This window comes from Biomphalaria glabrata, chromosome 7 (genome assembly GCF_947242115.1).
Source record: "Biomphalaria glabrata chromosome 7, xgBioGlab47.1, whole genome shotgun sequence".
Classification (NCBI taxonomy): domain Eukaryota; kingdom Metazoa; phylum Mollusca; class Gastropoda; family Planorbidae; genus Biomphalaria; species Biomphalaria glabrata.
The window spans coordinates 16,461,506-16,485,396 of NC_074717.1; the positions used below are offsets into that span (position 1 = coordinate 16,461,506).

Sequence of the window (23,891 nt, forward strand, 5' to 3'; positions counted from 1 at the left end):
ACTATTTTTTGTGGTTTTCACTTGAAATTAATCTGGGGTATGAGCCTGGGCCCCTGACAGACAGGACACATACTAACATCAAAGGACTGAATAACATTTGTTAACTTAATCAAACATTTAATGATTATGTACAGAGGATTAATAATACAAAACAGCATATATATCTATATGAAACAGAGTGTGTTGCTAACCAGATAGATAGCCACATCTTCAACAAAGCTGTGGTTCAAACCCACTCAAGCTCTGAGCTCCCTGTAAAAACAAAGAACAATAGCAGAAACTCAGCTGTGATGTGAAATAATAAAACATTGGGACTAGCTAAAGCTTAATTAACTTGACAAAATTTACATTGGTACAACAACACAAACTGTCATCCAAATATGTGATTATTCAACAGGAGTCAGGGATGCTAAGAGATGATGTTCTTTTGGTAACAAAACCAAGCAAAAGAATTCCTTGTGCTTTTGTGCCAAGAAGAGCATAGATACATGCTAAAATAATAAAACTACTCCAGCTGCGCATAACAACAGGATTAATTTAAAGTGAGACTGGAGGACCTCAGAACAGTGGACACCAGGTAGGAGGAGGCTTCAGACATTGCCAACGACAGATTTTTATGGAGACAGCTTGCTGCCCAATGCGCCTGCGCTGGAGGACCTAAGTCTCAGTAAGTAAGTCTGGAGGTTGAGCTTCAGGATGTTTATTCAGAGACAAAATGGAATCAGATGAAAATGACTCCATTAGGTATTGTTGTAAGCATTTTCATAGGGAAGGCATTAGGAAAAGCCTTTATTATATTTAATTATTCAAAAGCTCCAAGACAATTTAGCATTGATAGAAAACTAATATTTTCATTTGTTATTTCAACAGATTATTGGACACGTCTGTGTGGAATGCAAATATTTAGTAAAGAAAGTCATTCAGTAACTCTTGGATATGATGAATCACAAGTATGAAATAATAAATATTTATATTGAAAGAAACATATTAGCCTATTATATTCAGATACCATAAATATGTATTGCCAACACATCAAAAAGAGAATTTAAGACCAGTCTTGTCAATATGTGACCAACTGTCTACATGTGGCTATAATACTTTAATTTTGTTAATTTACAACAAACAGTAATGCAGTAATTTAAATATTTTGAAATTAATTATTAAAATGCATATCTTCAAACAAAAAACGGTTGTGTGCTTAACCAGATTCAGAAGTGCTTATCAATGTAGAGAGAGATTGAAACGGACAAAAGATAAATTATATTTAGACAATATGAAGTAACAGTACTGCAATACAATAATTCATGGAAAATTTAATTGCATAATTTACCAGAACAATATAGCATATAATGTAACTATATAATATCACTACCCAGATATTACCTGTGGCATGCAGGTTTAGTTTGGGTATTACTGATACAGTGGATTGGATGTAGATCTAAGTCAAACATGGTGAATGTTTAATTATCATTTTTGTATATTTTGCCACATAAATGAAAGTACAATGTGAAAATGTGTTTATATATATTATATATATTCACATCTAATATAAAATAAAGTGACTATGGATTTATCTGATTTGTTAAAAACATTTCGCCCTTTAATAGAGGATTTAGATATTTGTTTATATTTTTAGGGCCTTCCTTTGTGGGTGGCACATTAAACATACTATGGTCTCCGCCATCATATAAGGAATATATATTTATGCTAAATTTTATTAAGATTGATCAAACAGTTTTATTTTATGCAGATATACATACATACATATGCCTTACTTTCTGCTTTATATATTAGATATAGAAAAATCATAAAAAAATGCTTTTAATATATATTGTTATAAACCCTGGTGGTGACACAGATGGGGTAGTGGTTGTGTGTAGTCAACTGATGCAAATCATGGTCATGTGATTAACCAGAAGGGTCGAGCGATGTTCTGTCTGGTTCTAGAAAGCAGCATGGACCCTTTATAAAGAGCGAAGGTATCACAGTCAAGACGATTCAGTATGATGGCTCAGTACAAGACTGGGACGAGACGGAGAGGCCAGTGCAAGAGTTGTTAACAGTTGTTAACGGAGACATATTTGTATAGTTATTTGTTGCCAATTGTACAGTATTGGCTGTGATTTATTTAACATTAAACTATTACGTTATTTTGGAGCTATCAAGTTCTTAAAGTTGGTGGTGTCGTGTGGTGCAGTTTGCAGAGAGCCTGGAGATTCGTTACATGTATTAAAGCCCATAGATTAAAAAATCTACTTATGATTATAGCAAAATTAAGAAATGAATTATAAAATGAACTGAATGATTACTATGAATATACCACAAACAGATTTTTTTACCAGTTTCTGTAATTAATAAAATTTGAACGCGTTTGGTAAATGATCAATAAAATATCTTTTCATTGAAAACAGCTATTTAATATCAAATTAAAATTCAACATTTTTATGATGAAGAGTTTAATGATCAATAAAATATCTTTTCATTGAAAACAGCTATTTAAAATCAAATTAAAATTCAACATTTTTATGATGAACAGTTTAATGATCAATAAAATATCTTTTCATTGAAAACAGCTATTTAAAATCAAATTAAAATTCAACATTTTTATGATGAAGAGTTTAAGACAACCATTGAAAGTAGCTTGCAACAAAAATGGCCTTGACTCACAAAGAATATCTGTATTGTAAATTTAAAAAAAATAAAAAAAGGACTATTAACCTTTATCAGATCCAAAATTAAATTTATATATTTTGCAATAAACAACAACTCCACAGAACAAGTGATTCATCAAATGTTATCTTTGATTACTGTAGTAGTGCTACAGACATGGTAAAACATTTTAAAAACTTATAAGACAAAATTCTTAAACAAGATGAATTGATTAGTATTGAAATGTTTTATGCATCTTTTCTAATCTATAGGTTGAAGAAAATCTATGGTTTAATTCTCATTTCTAATCTATAGGTTGAAATAAATCTATATTTGTCTACTGTCCTTTGCTTATAAGAATTAAAATCAGTTGTGCCTTTCTATTTACAGTATGAAAAAAAATTACAGTTTATCCTAACTTCTAAGATATGTAAATATAATCCAGTGACTCTTAATGGACACAAATTTTACTGTTTTAAACCAATTGATTCCTTCAGTAAAATATGTCCCTTACTCAAATATGATCTAAGTCTTACCATGGCAAGCTACAAAATGAGAAGACTGTACAAATAAAAACTATGCCATGTGTTCAACTAAAATATATTGTTTTTTTAAAACACTTGTTAAAAAAAAAAAAAAAAAAAAAAGAGCACATTTGTTGTAGATTTAGATCATGAATGATTTTTCTAAAATATTTGATATGCTTGAGGTATTTAATATTCTTCACATTTTGTATCATCAAGATTTAAACTGTGTCTTTTCATCTTGGTTTAATTCTCATTTCTAACATTTATCTTTCTGTAGTGTAAACTTGAACTGATTGATGTTGGAGAAAATGTGGATCATGCAACAGCATTTGGACGAATAGCCTTTTCTTGTCCTGGTGATGAGGTTAGTAATGCTTTTTTTTAAGGTCTTTTTCTTCATGTTTTTTACCTTGTACCTCTCTAAGGTAATCCTTTCAGCATTCTCTCAAATATAAAGCTAAAAGTTGAAACAATAAATGATGCATACATGTTACATATATAATGTCATTTCTAGGTACAATAATTTTTTTAAGAAGAGAAAATGTGAATGAAATATAGCAACAAAAAAAAAAGAGTCCTGACCAAATCACAACAGACCCTTTGGCTCTACAGGAATAGGCGAACAGATCACTGACCATACTGATTCTAAAAATAATTTTTCTTATTGGTAGTATTTTCTGTTCTGCTGTTTGATTCCCAGAATTCAACAGTGGCCTGACCCATTCAGACTCAGTTGATATGCTGTTACTCCCACTTCGACCAACAATCTGACCAAATCCAACATAAACAGGATGGCTGCCTGGTCGTGCGGTTTGCTCGCTGGACTGTCGTTCGGATTTATCGACGGTCGAGGGTTCAAACCCTGCCCGCTCCCATCCCCCGTCGTCCTGCGGGAGGTTTGGACTAGGAAGTAAACTATCTTCAACTCTGAAGGAACATCCGAATTATGTAAAACATTTTACAAAACAAACAAACATTTTTAAACATCAAGCCGTAGGCTTTTCATTATACAAATAGAGGCCCCTTTTTAACTGTGTATCTCTCAACAGAACAACATAAAAGCTCTAACATATAGAATCTTCAATGAGAAGGAAACAGTTAAGCTGTAAGCATAAATAAAAATCAATTATTTGATATATATAGAGAGATATATAAATTATAAACTGGGTGGTCCGTTCACCTCATCCTGTGAATCTGCTAGTCAAAGGGTCTTTGGACCAACTCCACCTGGGTACACCTTATAAGGGTATCTTGCCGGTCCTAAGCCCTGATAAAGGAGGGGTGACATTAGGCTAGCAACTTCACATCACTAAACTATTGCTACAAAAACAGCAAATACAAACCAACTACATCTTGGCCAGGAAGGTTCTGCTATGGAAGAGTCTATGATGTACTAGTGAAAACCCTCAGAAAGCTAGCACACCTACAAATCTTCTGTTGACCAAAACTTTAATCAGGATAGGGACCTGGATATAGTTTATGATCACTGTCTGTGATTTGCTACAGCAGGGATCAAACTCAAATCCTTTAAGGATCTTTCAGACAGACAGTGATGTCAGACTGAGAGATAAATGGGCCAAACACTTTCAGGAAATTTTGAACCGACATACCTCCAGCTACAGAATTAATGAACAGTTGTATGATGGCTCATCATGCCAATTAATATACAATGGTAAGCTAACCAACCCTTTTCAAGTAAAAACAGGAGCAAGACAAGGATGTATGCTTTGGCCCTTGATATTTCTGTGATTGATTGAGTCATGAGACAGACAGTCTTAGACAACAAAAACGGCATACAATGGACTCTAACACAACATTTGGAAGACCTGGATTTTCCTGATTAACATCTGCATCCTCTCCTATACCCAATAAATGAGAATATTGGCCATGCCCAAGCAAACCTGAAAGAAGTCAGTCATCAGTGAATCTTGAGGATACAGGAATGACATGAAAGCAGATGAAGAATTGAGTTTTGTGGAGAGTTGTGGTTGCAACCCTATGCTCCCCTGGGAGTTCACAGGAATTTGTCAAGTAAATCAAGTCATGACTTTCCATTATTTCACTATATTTAATTCACCATTTTCTCTCATTAAAAAAATAGTACTGTGTATATTGTTCTGTTATCATATTGTAACGACTGTCACTATCCAGGCTCTCTGCAAACTGCACCACAAAAAACTTGACAACTCAGGGCTTCAAAGCAACATAACACTTTAACGTCCGATATGTCACAGCCAATACTACACAATTGGCAACATTTAACATTAACTGTACAAATGTTTCACCATTAATAACCATACTGCTGTGCTGTATCAAACTCTACTGGCAGCTCCGCTTCGCCCCGACTTGCATTGGGTTTAACTGTTCAGGACTGACTTCACACACTGGACTCGTGTTGGACTTGATAACAGATCAAGATTAAGATGTCATATCGTACTCGCAAGGTGTCTTGATTCTACTCCACACTGAACCTTTGTACTACGCTGTATAGAATCCACAGCTGATCCATACTGAACATTACCAAACCAAACTGTCTCGTGAACCGTCATATCTGTGATACCTTTGCTCTTTATATATATTACTTGCTGGCCTTCCAGAAACCAATGGAATGTCACTTGACCATTCTGGTTAATCACATGACTATATATATATATATATATATATATATTAGGGGTGCACCGGATAGTCGCTCTGGCTTCTGCCGAATATCCAGCATTTTTTACTATCCGGTGCTATTCGGCTCCGGTCGGATATCACTACCGGATAGTAAACCGGATAGTAAAAAATACATCTATTTAATATGCATAAAGTGGACCTCGTTCCATTAATGTATTTTGTAGAATGTATTCATGTTTATATTAAAACAAAATAATGTGCTTAAAAATAGAGCCATTATGAATATGCACCAAACATCGTTTATTATAAAGACAAGGCGTGTTAATAACTTAATATAAATAGAAATGAAACTTTACATCATAAATGCGCTTTACATACAGAGGAGCAATGGCTGACACTTTTTTCAATTTGTCTTGACCTTTGAGTAGGTTAGTTAAAATGCTACTACGTCATGCTGACCAGACGTCTGTCTAGCTGTGCGGGTATATCTCCAGAGATAGAGATTAACAACTCCCACCCCCTTTTATTTGTTTAGTCCATCACATTGAGTTTTTTATGGGTGGGTAACCACAAGTTAAATAAGATGGACGTAGGTTTAATGTCAGCGTATTGACACTCTCTAGTGGTCACACCTGTCGAGGGAACTGAGTTTGTTTACTTAGTAGTTAATCTTTATTAAGGGGGGGGGGGCTCGACTACAAGAGCCACACCTCTAATGTAACCAGGTATATTTCTAGATGAACAACTCCCTTCCCCTTTTATTTGTTTAGCCCATCACATTGAGTTCATTGATTGACAGGTGACCCCAAGTCAGATACGATGGACGTAGGTTTAATGTCAGCATATTGACACTCTCTAGAGGTCACACCTTTCGAGGGAACTGAGTTTGTTTATTTAGTAGTTAATCTTTATTAGTGGGGCTGGACTACAAGAGCCACACCTCTAAGGTAACTAGGTATATTTCCAGATGAACAACTCCCTCCCCCTTTTATTTGTTTAGTCCATCACATTGAGTTCATTGATTGACAGGCGACCACAAGTCAGATACGATGGACGTAAGCACTCTCTAGAGGTCACACAAGGGAACTATGTTTGTTTACTTAGTAGTTAATCTTAATTGGGGGGGGGTGGACTGGACTACAAGCCAAACATCAACACTGAGAAAAATCTTAATCACGTGGTTGGGCTAGAGGCCACACCTTGCCTTGTATTAAAATCTAAAGAAAGAAATCTAATTTCATTGTGTAATTCTTTTGACTTAATAAATAACGGAAAACCTTACAGTAAATTTTAAAATCCCATAAAATAAATTGAATAATAGTACCGCAGTTAGATCTAGCAAACAAAGAAACAATATGCTGGAGCGTAAAAAAACAACAACCCTTGACCTCTAACTAGTGGACGGGTATAATTTATCTATATGCTTGACTGACCATGCCAATGTTTTATCTTTTTTGACTGACACCCAAATCTATTGCGTGCGTATGCTCAAGGAAAAAACAATGTTTGATGGTTAACACAAACAGCTATACACACTACACTAGGACTACATGTGTAGGCTCACTAGGTATATCTTATCTTATCTTATATAATACAAACGTTACTTCAAAAAAGTAGATGATTACGTCCTACGCGTCATGCATTTAGTCATGCATATTAACCAATGACTTAAATTCTGCCAAGTCACTGTTTTTTCTGACTACCTCAGGCATCCCATTCCATGCTCTAATAGCACTAGGGAAGAAGGAATATTTGTACAAATTTTTCCTAGCATATGGGACGAGGAATGTGTTTTAGAGAGAGTATTTTATTAAATTTTGTTTTTGTATTTGAAGATTATAGTTCAGTGTTTTATGTATAATTGCTACTTTATTTTCTGTCCTGAAGGCTTTCTTATGGTATATCTGACCAGGTTAATAATAATAATAATAATCTTTATTATCCGTAAGGAAATTTGTCTTACAATTTGTGCATTACACCAAACAAAAAATATTATAACTATAAGAAACCAAAGTGTACATTCACACCAGACTCACTCATAATTTACATGTGACAAAGTTTATACCAGATTGTTCTTATTTAATGATTTGATTGCCAGGGGAACAAAAGAGTGTTTGTGTCTGTTTGTCTTTGCTATCGGTGTCTTGTATCTCTTTTGTGATGGTAAAATCACAAAATCCTGACACAAAGGGTGATTCTTTTTTTCGAGGATCTTGTTAGCTTTATTAGAGATGTTTGTCTCAAACAACTGCCCAAATGGGGTTTGTTTTTTGCCAATGATTTGTTGTTGGTCTGAAATTCGTGAATACATACATCCGACCACTATACAAGGCGGATTGCACTTTACTTATGAGATTTACATTAGTAACTAGTTAAATATATACTAACATTATTTACATTGTCTTTCCTACACACATCCTTTACAGTTGGTGGCATCGTACATACAAACAGTCACACTCATGCTATACAGATTTTTAGAAATACTGTTAAGCTTGAATAAATCAATCAGTAACAGAGTTTAAAACAAAAAGGTATATAAAAGGAAAAATAAAATAAAACCAACCAATATAGGTATGTTATTTAAGAGTTTCATAAAATGTTCAGCAACACAAGCTATTAACAAGACACTTAGGTATCCGGCTCCGGCCGAATATCAAATTTTACTATCCGGTCATATCCGGCTCCGGCCGGATATCAAAAAGTACTATATAACCGGATAGTACAATTAGATATTCGGCCGGAGCCGGATACCTACATGACTCAAACAGCTCGTTTTACTGAAGTTTTTGCAAATCTTCTATATAACATACCTATATTCATATTATTTTGTTATTTACATTCTTACTTTAAACTCTATCACTGATTGATAAATTAAAATGAACAGCATTTTTTTTTACAGATATGCTTATCATAAACTAATCTTTGTAACATGAGATGGTGTGTGCATATGTATTGTAAAGTAGAATGTGGGATAACTCATGCAGAATATATAAACATATATGTAACTAATGTAAATCTTTCAAAGGTAAAGTTCACTCTTGGTTTTATAGCGTAAATCTTTCTTAAGTACAATCTAAGTTGTATAGTGGGTAGATGTTTGTGTTCATGTATTTGACACCATCAACTTGTCATTAGGCTCGTGTTTTAAAGGCCACAAACCGCTTCTGGTTTGTATCTAATACAGATAATGGCTTAGTAAATATCTTAAGTACAGCAAATTTGCAGCCGTATGCTGGCCATTAAATTTTGTACAATGCAAAACATAGCTGCTTCGGTCAAATGACTCATTCAACCAATGGGCAGTTAAACCAAAATATGATTCGGTGGTATTATCAGCTGTCCAAGTGTCCGTTGAGAAAGCGATGCTTTTAGCATCAGATAGCATTTCACGAAGCTTTGAGGAAATATTGTCGTAGATATCTGGAATAACACGTTCTGTTAAATATTTGCGACTAGGCACAGTGTATCTTTTCTCCAGTACTTTTAAAAGTCCAATAAATCCAGGCTTCTCAACTACTTGGTAAGGTTCCATGTCAGTTGCAATCATCTTTGCTATGGCCAAGTGAATGCGTTTAGCATTATCACTATTAATATCCCACAATTCAGCTTTGTCTAAGACCTCGTTAATCCCTGGTTGCTGCTTGTGTGTGAGGCTTGACGAATCACTGGAGCTCGTAGACGTACTTCATTTCGTTGAATAAGTCTGGGTGTTTCGAGCGTAGATGACTAATCATAGTGGTGGTTGAGAAGTCTTTCGGTTTGCCTGGTTTACCACGTGACATTACTATTTTACAAGCATTGCAAACTGCTTTAGAGTTGTCCATTGTTTTGACATTAAAGTAACGCCATATAAGTGATGACTTTTTATCAGCCATTATTATTACTATTTAATTTACTAAATGCCCTTGCAAGCCACTTTTATACCCGTGGCTTGTGTAACAAAATACTTGTAGGGATGTGTCCTGTAGTTCAGCGCCCTAATTGACATTTCTCTCCAAGTAAACAAACTTAGTGTCATCATCTAGTGACCTCTAGACAGTGTCAATATGTCTTAACAATTTGGTTTGTGGTCCAGACCCTTGATTGACAACCTATCTCATAATAAACAAACTCATACCAGATTAACCTTATAGAGATTTGGCTTGTAGTCCCGCCCCTAATAAAAATTCTACTCCAAGTAAACAAACTCAGTTCCCTCATAAGATGTGACCTCTAGAAAGTGTCAACACGTTGACATCTGGCTTAATGTGGTCAGCTGTCTATCTGTGAACTCAATGTTATGGACTAAACAAACAAAAGGAGGTGGGGGTGCTCATCTCTACCTCTGGAGATATACTCGCACATCTAGACAGATTATCAGCGTGACGTAGTTAAGGAATATTACGTGTTTACAAGACCACTCAAAGGTCAAGACAAGCTTTTAAAATGTGCCAGACATGGCTGCTACGTATGTAATACGAATTTATAATGTAAAGTCTAGTCCACCCCCCCCCCCATAACAAACCTAGTTCCCTCGTGTGACCTCTAGAGAGTGCTTACGTCCATCGTATCTGACTTGGGGTCACCTGTCAATCAATGAACTCAATGTGATGGGCTAAACAAATAAAAGGAGAAGGGAGTTGTTCATCTAGAAATATACCTGGTTACATTAGAGGTGTGGCTCTTGTAGTCCAGCCCCCCCCCCTAATAAAGATTAACTACTAAGTAAACAAACTCAGTTCCCTCGAAAGGTGTGACCACTAGAGAGTGTCAATACGCTGACATTAAACCTACGTCCATCGTATCTGACTTGGGGTCACCTGTCAATCAATGAACTCAATGTGATGGGCTAAACAAATAAAAGGGGAAGGGAGTTGTTCATCTAGAAATATACCTGGTTACATTAGAGGTGTGGCTCTTGTAGTCCAGCCCCCCCCCCCCCTAATAAAGATTAACTACTAAGTAAACAAACTCAGTTCCCTCGACAGGTGTGACCACTAGAGAGTGTCAATACGCTGACATTAAACCTACGTCCATCGTATTTAATTTGTGGTTACCCACCCATAAAAAACTCAATGTGATGGACTAAACAAATAAAAGGGGGTGGGAGTTATTCATCTCTACCTCTGGAGATATACCCGCACAGCTAGACAGACGTCTGGTCAGCATGACGTAGTCAAGGAATGTAGCATTTTAACATGTTAACTAACTTACTCAAAGGTCAAGACAAATTGAAAAAAGTGCCAGCCATTGTAGCTCTGTATGTAAAGCGCATTTATGATGTAAAGTTTCATCTCTATTTATATTAAGTTATTAACACGCCTCGTCTTTATAATAAACGATGTTTGGTGCATATTCCTAATGGCTCTATTTTTAAGCACATTATTTTGTTTTCATATAAACATTAATACATTCTATAACAGACAGTAATGGAACTAGGTCCACTTTATGCATATTAAATTATGTACTTTTTACTATCCGGTTTACTATCCGGTAGTGATATCCGACCGGAGCCGAATAGCACCGGATAGTAAAAAATGCCGGATATTCGGCAGAAGATTGTTATAATTCCGCTCCTGCGTCACACTGATGGTGCACATTAGAGCACAATTCAACACAAGCAGTAGAAGAAATGTTGATACTAGGAAGAAGGACTTGTAGATCCGGCTGGAGGGATCTACAAGTTATTGGAGTCTGGGCTGTTTGGCTCAAGAGCCGTCTTTTGTGCTATCTGTGAATGGTATTGAGGACCTGGAGCGGCTCTGGGAAGTGTGTTGGTGGTCTGTACTGGTATTTAGAAAAGGATTGGTGTCACTTAAGATAAGACACTCTGGGACTTAATAGCTGAAGTCCATGCCTGTTTGTTTATACTAGCTGTAAATAAATACATCGTTTATTATTACCTCCTACCTTTTGTTGAGTGCTTGCTTTAGATTTACAACAATATATATAGTTCGTCCATCATGGTTCGATTATGACCACTTTTGTCATCCAAGGGGCTGAGGGCTTTGCACTGGGGTTTTGTGCCTCTTCATGTGGCTGGTGAGACCTATGTGAGCCTGGAATGTTTGGCTGCACACTGGGCAGGTTATTCCAGCTGGAGCTAGTGTTATTGGCCTTGCTTTTCTTCTGCCAGTGCTGTTCTCTTTGTTTCCCTAAACACAAGTATGGGACTTATTATACTTCTGCTTTGACAAAATGTTTTTGGAAATTTTTTTTGCAAATTAGCTTGGCTTATGTTAATAAATGTTAATATTTCAGATAGATTCCATAAGATTATATTAGTTCATTCATTTCTCTTCAATAATATATATAGTTTTGTGAATGTAAAGTAATTAGTTTATTTGTTAGGAATTTGTTTGTAAGAGAAGTGTTTAGGCCGGAAATAATGCTCCGTCTTTTTGGCATAAGACATGCCAAAATGCTCCATCTTAAGAGGGTTAAACATTTTTTGCTTCAAAGAACATTTTATTGTATTTTTTTGTTTGGTTATCTTCACAGATACTTATGTTTATACAAATTAAAAAACAACAACTTTAAAATGTTTAAATATATGTGTTACTATTGTCAACTAATTTTTTTTTTCCAATCTAAAGTTACCTATGATAGAAAAAAGCATGATGTCAGAAAATCAGACTATTCTTAAACCTTTGGTTAGTTTAGATACACCTGGAAAAGCAAGTGTACAAGTTGTAATTTTAGCAGATCCAGTAAGTAATAAGAAAATATTAGATTCATATAAAATATTTAATATTTGTTTGTATCATCTTGATGTAATTGAACCCAGGACCATCGATAAATCCGAACAACAGTCCAGTGCGCAAACCGTATGACCAGGCAGCCATCCAATATGTATTCTAGATCTAAAACTGAATATCCAACAAAGTCTTATGTTATATGTACTACTTACGTCCTGACATCCCTATTGGAGTATGGGCGCCAACATTAGATCTCCTTAGTCCCATGTCCTGACCCACCCTTTAAATCTTGTTCAGGGTGTAACCAAACTTTAAAGTATCTGCCTCTGCTTCAGATTGCCAGTTGGTTCTAGGACTAAAGTTTGCCCAATGCAGCCCCATCTTTTTTTTTCTGATTTCTTCTTCTACAGAAGCTTTGCTGGTTCTTTGCAGGTCACTGTTGCTGATAATGTCTGGCAACTGTTAATGAAAGTTTGCACTTTTCTAATGACAGTTTTAGTTGTTCTCTAGGTTTCAGCTCCATTATAGTAAAAGAGAAATCTATATTGCCAGGGAAATTTTTTTTTTTGCTGTCCACATTTTCTTGAGCTGTATGAAGGAAACCCAAAATCCTTGTTTTGATATCAGCATCTTTTCAACCTGCCAAAAACTCAAACTCTAATTTCTCCAGCCATCGAAAGTAATGGGTTCTGTGTTAGCTGGGTTAATCTTCATTGTCTTTGTTTTATCCTTGCTAATAACCAGCTTATTTTTTAACTAAGCTAGTTTTTTCTGCTTTTTTTTTAGTTTTTAATGACTTATCTGTCACTAAGCTAGTCTTTTCCTGCATTTGCTGTTGGTTGTGAGGAAGAAGTACGATATCATCAGCAAAGTCTAAATCCTTAAGCTGGTTCTATAATGCTCATTGTATTCCATTCCTGTGACTAGTTGTAGATGTTTTCATGATCCAATTAAAGATAGGGTGAAAGAGAAATGGTGAGAACAAACATTTTTGTCTGACCCCTATTTGCACTGGAAACATTTTTAAACTGTCCTTGGTAAACCTCTCTACATTTTATACCTTCATACATTTCTTATAATGTTCACTTTTTTTTCGGGGATGCCATAATGCTGAAGTAACTTCCAGAGATTAGCATGATACATGTTGTCAATGTCCACAAAACTAACAAGCAATGGGAAACTCCTTCCAGCAATTTTTCTACTATGATAAATAGGGTAGCTATTTGGTCGGAGCTTGATCTGTTTTTTTCTAAAACCCTCAGCTAAGGGTCATCTTGACTAATTCTTTCTAAGACTTTCCTGGCACTGAACGAAGTGTGATTATTGCAATTGCTAAGTTCATTATTAGGTATACTTCTTTTAAGTCTGTTGGTTTGACCTCCTCCTAAATCCATTCAGAAAGCTTACAGAGCATTTCTAATTAACATTCCAGGTCTGCTTTCAAGAATTCTGCTGGAATGTCATTAGTCCTGCTGCTTCTTCATTTTTCATTTTTGTAATTGCCCTCTTAATTTCTTCTCTAGTAGGCTTATCATTATTTATTGGGAGATCACAAATAGCTGGTTCTACTCGGGGGGGGGGGGGGGGGGGGTTCCAGATGCTGGTCAATTCAATAATTCCTGGAAATATTCCACCCTTCCTATTTATCTGCTTTTTGAAGCTATTAGTTTTGTTGCCCTGTTTCTCTTTTACAGCTCTTTCTGGCTTTTAAACTTTCCAGCAACTGGCACTTAAACCAGTAAACTTTAGGCAACTATGGCAGTTACTATGGCGAATTGAAGATGTTGAATAACACCACTAAACATCTAGCTGGAAAGTAACTATTCTGCTTCCTGTGCAAGTTCCTCTATGTAATCCTTTATGTCCTTTTTTAATAATAGAGTGATTGCTCTGTGGGCTTCTGCATAATCTTCTATGCCTTTGCTTTGGTCACTCTGGTTTTGGCATTATTGAGAATTAATTAATTTTTTTTCCTAACCTTAATCATTGAGATAGTCTTGGCTAAGATCCACTCTTTGTTTGCTTATAAACACTTCTTCAGGTCTCCTGACATGATGTTTTAAGTGTCTCTTTGACTTCCTCCCATCCATTTTGTATATCTTCATCAATTTTCTGATGTAATTCAAATATATTCATTAATCTATATTGAATTCCTTTAATAGTTTGACATTGGATTTAATTCTATTTTGTGTTTGTTAAGTCTAATAATTCTTTAACTTGAGTTTAATCTTTGATACCACCAGGTGATGGTCAGATGCCACATCTGCACCTCTTTTTACCCTAACATCTTGTTAGAATCAATTATGGTCAATCTGGTTTTCAGTCCAATGTTCTCTAAAAGTTTTTTTATTGATAAAATTGCAAATAAGCCTCACAATGACCTGCTGACCACTGTAAAAAATGCAAACTTAAACTTTATGGACATACCACAAGGTCCTCAGGTCTCGCAATAACCTTCCTTCATACAGAGAAAGCAACATAGAGTCAATCAAATATTTTGATACATAATTGAGAAGCAAAAGAAAAGTCCAAAATTGTATGGAAAAATTTTAAGAGAGGAATCCTGGGAGGGGAAAGAAAGATGCTACTAGAATTCACTGCCAAAAAGTGTGTGTAATGTGCATTTCAAAGAGGGCTGTTCCAATTCAACATAACAGGTTATAGAATAATTCATGGGCTATTAGTGGGTTTTTTTGGGGGGTGGGGGCATTAAAATGGAAAGGTTTAAAATACTAAACAATTAACATTCTTATATAAAGAGCTAATTCAAATAATAATTATTGACTTATTTATTTTTACTTTGATAAATTTCCTGTAAGCTCTTTCACAAGCTAGAGGCCAAATTACCCTAACCATAATATAAATTGTTAATTTTTCTATTAGAATAGAAAAGTTATTTTTTATTAATGTACTTTATTTTTTATAGGATGGTCATGAAATTTGTTTTGTTGGAGATGAAGCATTTAGAGAATTATCACAGTTGGATCCTAAGGCAGATGATTTATTAAATGAGGTACTTTATTTAATTCATATTAACAATCCTAAATGGCTTTTCTTTGACTTAAAATAAACATTTTATTTCCTTTTGTGTTTGACTTTCCAAGATTTATGCAACATTTTTGTATCTACATTTATATGTAATTTACCCTGTTTCACATTAAATTCTATACCTACAAATGTAGTAGCTGCATATTCTTTGAAATTAAATTCTTGAACTCATGGGCGTAGCCAGGATTTTTTTCAGGGGGGATTTAGATATAGGCCTATATATTATGACCCTTTATTCTTTCCGATGTTTTTTGTACACTAGTATAGACTCCTCCTTTAGTTAGACAGTTAGGGGTCAGTGCTCCCCCAGTGGGGCAAAGCATCAGTGCCAATCATTATTTCTGGTATATAAAAGTTAAAAAAAAGGAAATTATTAGTGACTGTGTTTTACTTTAGTTGCATATTGAAGAAGGGAGTTTTAAACTAAAAGCCTGCTAGAGGGGGGTTTAAAGTCAAAACCCTCTTGAGGGGGGGTAAACTAGATGTGCACCAGATAGCACTTTTTGATATTCGTCCGGAACCGGATATGGCCATATAGTAAAATATGATATTCGGTTGGAGCTGGATACCTATGTCTTGTAAATAGCTGAACATTTTGCAAAACTGTTTAACATACCTATATTCGTATTATTTTTTTCCTTTTATTTTACCTTATTGTTTTAAACTCTGTTCCTGATTGATGATCCAGTATTTATCAACAGATAGGCCTATAACAAACTAATCTGTGTAATATGAGTGTGTGTGTATGTATGAGGCCACCAACTGTAAAGGGGGTTTGTGTGATGTACTTGTGGATCCAGGGGGGCGGTAGGGGCGATCGTGCTCCCCACTCAGGGGGTGAATTTTAGTATAGAAATCACACAATTTGTATAAGAATTTATTGCTTAAGTTAATAATATATACTAATTATTCCCCTTTAACTTTCAAGTAACAACGGTCCAATTTATTTGTAGAAATCAAAGCTTGTTAACAGAATCAATTAAATATCTATATGATTAACACTTGTTGATTAACACTTGTTGATATTTTAATCGATCTTTATATTATGTCATTCCCCTGTTGGCCAATTGGAAAGGGGGGGGGGAATAAATCTACTGCCCTTCCCACCTAAACCCTTTGAGGCGGGGGGTGGTCCTACTTTTATGGAGAAATCATAGTTTGTGAATAAATTAGTTGAATTACTATATATTTTTTTTATTATGTAGCTCCACTTCTGGTATCTTGGTTGGGGGGGGGGGGGCGATTGCATCAACTGCAGGGGGCGGTCCTATTTTTATGGAGAAATCATAGTTTGTGAAAAAAATTAGTTGAATATCTGTATAATATAAGCTACATATTGATATTTAAACCCATTTGTATATTATGCCCACCACACTCTAATCTCAAATTTTGTTATTAGTAAAATGAAAAAGGGTTGTACTAGGTGGGAGGGGCAATGCATGCAATCACACTCCGCACATTGGGCAAACCAATACTTTTCTTTTTGTATTTTACAATTTACAAAATTTTTAAAAATCTGTCCCTAATATAATTTATATATGCTATAAATCAAATTCTTATATGGAATCGCCCCATCCACTATTGTTTAATGCCAACATTAGCAGAAATTATAAAAAGGAGTGATGATGAATTGTTTTCACTCTACCAGACGAAAACATGACGTTTTAAAACAGAATGGTCAAATATAAAGTTGCACATGAATTTATCATAATTCTTTTTAAAAAGACTTTGTTTTTGAAAATGTAGAATTCATACGAATTTTTTCAGTATAATTGAGATGAGTTCTGAACCCAAATATTCTTTTCCTAGTCGCCTTTTTCCAACCTTTACTCAATCTGATATTTTTCTAGTTAAATAAATTTGGGACTATAACTCAAAATTTATGTTTGAATCCTAAAAATGCAAAATTTAGAGTAGAATCTAATGGGTCCATTTAATTTCTCTTCCCAATGTTTTGTTTAGAGCTTTGAAATATAGTTCTGTAACAAAACAAAGTTTCAAACATGCCCATTGAGCAATATGTATCACTTACAAATTAGCTTTTTTTAAAAATTATTATTTTTCAAATATTTTATTTTTAGGAGACGATCCTCAAAGCCTTAATCTAAATCTGTGGGGTATCTTATCTTTTCAAGTAGCAAATTGGTTGTATTTGCAATTTAGTATAGGCCTATAAATTCATATCAGAATATTTTTCAAGTAAAACTTTATTCAAAAGGTCCTTTTTTAATAGGATGTCAGGAGAATGCGTTTCTGCAGTGAAGAATGCAAGAAAACGCTTTTGGCGCCGGGGCTCCCCCAAACCCTTTAGCTGTCAAGAGAAAGGCCTCAACATAACTGCTTTTTGTTGTTGTTTTTTTTCGCCGAAGGGTTGAGAAACACTGCTTTTTCACAAATTCTCATATGTATATATATATTGCACATGACAGAAAGAGGTTAACGTGTGACCCCGGCGAGATAACACAAGAGCGAGTGTTCTCTGGAATGTACATGTATAAACAAAGACAGGATGTGACGTGTCTACTCGTCAGAATGCTGATGAATTTTCTCGACAAGAGTGCCCAATGTCGTCATCTGGACGTCGATGTTTCCATACCAAAACTGATGAAAACATTTGTGAGGACCTGCTGAAAAATGAGGATTTGGCTTCCGTTCTCCTTTGAAGGAAAATGAACAATGACCAGATTGTAAGAATATCTCTGAGAAGGGGGCAATCACAAAAGCTTCTTCGATGATCGGTTTCATCAGTATCGTGGTGAAATGGAATCTGTTCGGGACGAACAGATCTAAGAAGGGGGCAGTGTTACAAATGACCAGTGACAGGAAGAGGTTAATGTGTGACCCGGCGAGATAACACAAGATCGAGTGTTCTCTGGAATGTACATGTTTAAACAAAGACAGGATGTGACGTGTCCTTACGTGTTGTTCCAGAAGGTACTAGCAATATGTCCAGTGACAGATAGAGGTCAATACTTGTGACCCCAGCAATATGACACTGCAGCGGGTGTTTTCTGGAATATACATGCATAAACAAAGACAGGATGTGACGTTTCCTCGCGTGTTGTTCCAGAAGATACTAGCAGTGTTTGTGCAACTTTGGAGGAGCGATTAGGGACTCTATATAAGCCAGAGAGTTAATGTGAAAGTCAGTCGTATGAAGTCGTTGGTAGAGTCGTCGTTACTGTTGTCTACCGTGCGAGACTGTAGAAGAGAGATGTGTACGACTCGATGCAAGTTAACTAGGGTAGAGTTAACTGGAGTGGACTACTGTCATTAAAGTCTATACAGTGGACTTGAGCCGTTACAGTCGATACAGTCGATGTAAGACGTGTAGGGCTCAGATTCGGTAGACTTGAGTAAGACTTGGTTCAGCTTTGGGAGACCTGGAGCGACACTGGGAGGTATGTCGGTGATCTGTTCTGTGGAATACGGCTCGGTGCAAGTTGAGAAGAGATGAATTACAACGAAGTGAAGAGAGGAATTGCAACGAAGTATACCTAACTGTAAACTGACAGATATTGTACAATCTTCTACGCTACCTGTTACAGTGACGAATTGTTAATAGTCAATAAAGTTATATGAAGCTGAAAGTTGAGTCGTCAAGTTCTTTGCAGTGTTTTTTTTTTTTATTTGTGTGCCTACTAGTACATTTAGCCAGAAGATCAGAAATACCTAACAATATATATGCTGTATGCGCGTTTATGAATAGGGTTAGGGTTTACTGGGCGTCAGGGCTAGGGTTTGGAAAAAAATCGCCCTTCCCCACTCTTTTTCTTCTTCTTCTTCTAGCCAGCTTTATTGCTGCTGAGCTGTGAGCTCTTTTGCAGACTGTGCCAAGGAAAAAAAGTGTGCTGTTTTCTTCAGTTGTTCAGCACTGCCGTACAGGGTGTTGGTTATGTTGGGCTGTAGTGGAAGTAGGGGCTGCCTAAGGTGGATTAGGGAGGGGCATTCAAAGAGGATATGGTTTACGGTTTCAAAGGGGTGGGCGCAATGTCTGCAAAGGGGTAGTTGTGTGGAGTTTATTTTGTTCAGGTGGTAATTTAATAGTGATGTGTGTCCTTTTCTTAGTTGGAAGATTGTAGATTGTTCTTTGCGGGGGAGGAAGTTAATACTGTCCAGTTTGTTAGGCGTAGTCATTTCTCTGTACATGGCTCTGCCTGTGTTTCCTGATGCCCATTGGTTGAGCCACTCCTCTTTGTGATTGTTGACTAACATTGACCTTAGGGTGAGGTAGTTAACAGGTCTATCTGTTTGTTCGATAGATGAACCTGCATTTGATAGCTTATCTGCCTTTTCATTTCCCATGATGCCAATGTGTCCAGGGATCCACTGTAGTGTAATATTGATATTTAATTTTGATATCATCTGGTGGATTATCACAATGAGTGTTGTCAACTCTCTTGGGCTGTTTAAGGTGCTGCTGTTAAGTGCTTGCTGAGTAGATTGGGAGTCTGTAAAGACAACAATATCTGATGGTGGTTGCACTCCTTCATATAATTTGTTTTCCACTGTCTGGAGTGCTATGGTAATTGCCTCAATTTACTTCAGTATACACACGTAAACTTGTTAATATAGTATTTTGTAAAAATTTCAAATTTCCTTCTAAATCTCGTGACTTGGTGGCTGAGTGTCAAAGTGCTTGGCTTCCGAATCAAGAGATCTAAGGTTTGAATCTTGGAGAAGACTGGGATTTTGAACTTCTGGATTTTTAGGGCGCCTCTGAGTCCACCCATCTCTAATAGGTACATGGAAAGCCGCGAAGCAGGACGTTTTGGCCACGCCGTTTTGGCCACGCCGTTTTGGCGCGAGCCGTTTTGGCGACGGGACGTTTTGGCGCGAAATACATTATGTACGTTTATTGTATTATTTCTTTTAAAAGAATTATTCATATCTATGTTTTGCATGAGTGTTTGTGTTAAGACATATTTTTCACGTATAAATGTAAATGTGTGTTTGTTTTTCACATCATTTTCTATAATAAACATTTTGGCTTGTGTATGTGTGTTTATTAAGAGGCACACTTTTATTTTCAAAAAAGTTTTTTATGATATTACTTTAAAATTAAAAACAAAATGAAACGATGATAGACTAAAAATTGATGCAATTATTTGTTTATATTAACATTGGTTTATTTAATAACTGTATGGTATCTCCAACTATACATACCAAACACTTGCTAATATAAGTAAAAATATAATACATCTACCATGTTTCTCAAAATACTGTAAGTTAATTATACATAGACACCATGGTTATTTGCCTAAGTCGCTGGAATTCAAGGGTTCATTAAAAAAAAAAGCTACGTGCTTATTAAATTATCGTCAAATGATATCTCGCGCCAAAACGGCTCGCGCCAAAACGTCCCGTCGCCAAAACGGCGGGGCCGAAACGGCGGCGCCAAAACGTCACGTACCGGGAAAGCCGGTTAGTTGTTGTTATGACTCCATGACGCCCTCGATAACCTCCAGCCAGAGAAACTGATGAACCTTACATTATCAGTCCTATAGATCTCAAGGTTTGAAAGGGGTACTTTTCTTTTTACTTCTAAGTGTCAGATATTATTACTCTTGATCTATACTATAAAGTAAGGCGTGCGTATGTATGTATGTATGTGACGAATAGACATCAAAACTGCTTCACCACTCTTGATAAAACTAGGCAGGAATGTTCCTTGGGTACTAACTTAAACCGTAGTGTATGTATTGTAGCCCTAAAACAAACTTATGACCCTCATAAAAAATTAAGTTGTCCGACTCTATTAAAGCTATAGTATTTATGTATCTAGGCCATGGTTAACAATGTTGACATGAGAAAAGATCGAAAGGATTTAGACCTAGATCTAATTTTAAGAAATACACTTTGCGCAGATAGTTTTTTACTTTGACACATGAAAATACAAAAGAAGATCCATTGATTTCATTATATAATAAAATTAACCTTCAATTTTGTGTTTCAAAAGCATTTTTTTTACATAAATTAGTTCATGATATCTGTGACTACAGATTTCCTGGCGAACATTCTTTCATTAGACTGGTTACACATTAACACATCTCTCTACTGAGCCTATTCCATAGACATAAATAAATGTCTAGGGTCTAGGCGTAGGTCTAAAACTCTTATTGAACTCTAAGATGATAAACTTCTTTTCGCAAAGATAGTATTGTGCTTTAACACATAAACATACTAATTATTGTCCATTCGTTTGATATTTTAATCAATTTAACATTCAAATTTGTTTTTCTAAAGCATTTTTAATACATTCGTTTGCTGTTGGCTAAAGTTGCGTAGCCGTGTTGAGATAGGCCTATATTCATTCATAAAAAAGGTCACGCATGCGCAACACAGAATGAACTCTATAAAAGCCAATTTTTAACTCTAGATTAGTGTAGATTTAGATCTATGTCTACCTCAAGATCTACTTTATACTTTAACACATGAACATACAAAATTAAGTCTATTCATCTCAAATTTTAATCAAATATATGTAAACCTACAAGCAAATGTTTTAATTTGAAAAAATGGATTTAAGCCTATTAGCTATTTTGATTTGATAGCTTCATTCACACTATTTTTACATTGACACATTCGCTTTACTTATTACATTATTATTTCGTTTAATTGTTTACAAAACACTCTCAGTAACTATATCGACAGTAGTGCGCAATTAAGACCCGCGGGTCGCGGGTAACATATGTCTAGTCTATACTATAAAGTACAATGTGAGGTGTACCGGTATGTATGTGACTTATAGACATCAAAACCGCTTGACCAATCTTGATAAAACTTGGCAGGAATGTTTCTTGGGTACCAACTTAGACCTTAATGTATGTATTGTAGCCCTAAAACAAACATAAGACCCTCAAAAAAAATAAAGTTGTCTGACTCTATTACAGCTATAGTATTTTATGGATCTAGGCCATGTCTACAATGTTGACAAGAGAAAAGATCGAAAGGATTTAGATCTAGATCTAATTTTAAGAAATACACTTTGCGCAGATAGTTTTTTACTTTGACACATGAAAATACAAAAGAAGATCCATTGATTTCATTATATAATAAAATTAACCTTCAATTTTGTGTTTCAAAAGCATTTTTTACATAAATTAGTTCATGATATCTGTGACTACAGATTTCCTGGCGAACATTCTTTCAATAGTCAATACTGTAATGAATCGCTTACTAAAAATTAATTCGTTTAATTGTTTACTTTATAATCCCATCCCTAGATCTAAAACTCTATTCAACTCTAAGATGATAAAACTTCTCCTCGCACAGATAGTTTTATACTTTAACACATGAACATACTAATTATAGTCCATTCATTTCATATTTTGATCACATAAACATTCAAATTTGGTTTTCTAAAGCATTTTTAATAGACTACATTCGTTTACGAAAGCTGCGAAGCCGGGTTGAGATAGGCCTAGATCTATATTCATTCATGAATCACATACTAAAAATTATTTCGTTTAATTGTTTACTTTATAATCCAATTCATTTAACAAATCATGTATCGGCTTCGGGTAAACCCATTTTCGCAAAACTAATTTTATTTTCGTAGCGAAAGAGAAAAAACTTGAAAGGATCATTAGCTACGTTTAACATACATCTTAATCCAATCCACTAGATTAGTAAACACAAAATTAGACCCGCAGGCCGCAGGTAATGTCAGGCTAGTGTCTTTATAAAATCGCTTACTTTTTCAATATTAGAGAAATCAGACTAGTCTGAATACTCAGTACAATTGTAAGAATTTGTTTTGAAATTTGTTAAAATTTATGTGGGGGAAATTATTGATGTTGCTGGTAAACCCGGATAGTAGCTTTAAAGATTTATAAAAGAAAACATTATTTCATTTTAAATGATATACAAACTATCTTTTTATGATCAATGGTTTTACATTTATTGAAAGCAATAATGATTTTCCATTTATATTTCAGGCAATTACAGCTGACAAAAGTAATGAATGGTTTGCAAGAAAAGGCAAATCAAAAAACTCTGGATAATAGTCATGGCAATGTACATGTATTAACAACTCGTCTTCTTCTTGGAGCATTAATAATTTGATTGAAGTAAATGATACATTGGTCTTAATATAGTAAAGTGCACATTGGTGTATAAGGAATAAATAAAAGAATATTGATTGTATGTCTCAATTCATCTTAAAATATAATGCCTTTTCTTTATATCTAAGTTTTTGTTTGGCAATCTTATGCGTCAATAATTAACCATATACCGATATAAGAACACATCCTCGAAAAAAAATCTATTGATAAAACATTAAATTTTTAGCTTTTATAAAGACTTTTATGCTTATAGCATGCTCATAGAGCTATGGTCCTATCTCATTTGTGAACCATGGGAAGAGGTCTCA

At 35.2% G+C, this 23,891-nt stretch overlaps 1 protein-coding gene across 2 annotated transcripts in view; it reads left to right on the top strand.

The window, feature by feature from the left end:
* The window catches only part of LOC106078737 (glyoxalase domain-containing protein 4-like), a 72,652-nt gene extending 48,979 nt beyond the window's left edge, over positions 1-23,673 (top strand). For both annotated transcript variants that reach the window (XM_056036743.1, XM_056036745.1), the window contains exons 6-10: positions 871-950; positions 3,454-3,540; positions 12,368-12,481; positions 15,396-15,482; positions 23,458-23,673. In XM_056036743.1, coding sequence (XP_055892718.1) covers positions 871-950; positions 3,454-3,540; positions 12,368-12,481; positions 15,396-15,482; positions 23,458-23,523 — 434 coding nt within the window. In that variant the 3' untranslated portion in view covers positions 23,524-23,673. The remainder of the gene's footprint in view (positions 1-870; positions 951-3,453; positions 3,541-12,367; positions 12,482-15,395; positions 15,483-23,457) is intronic.
* The last annotated feature ends 218 nt before the right edge of the window (positions 23,674-23,891 follow it).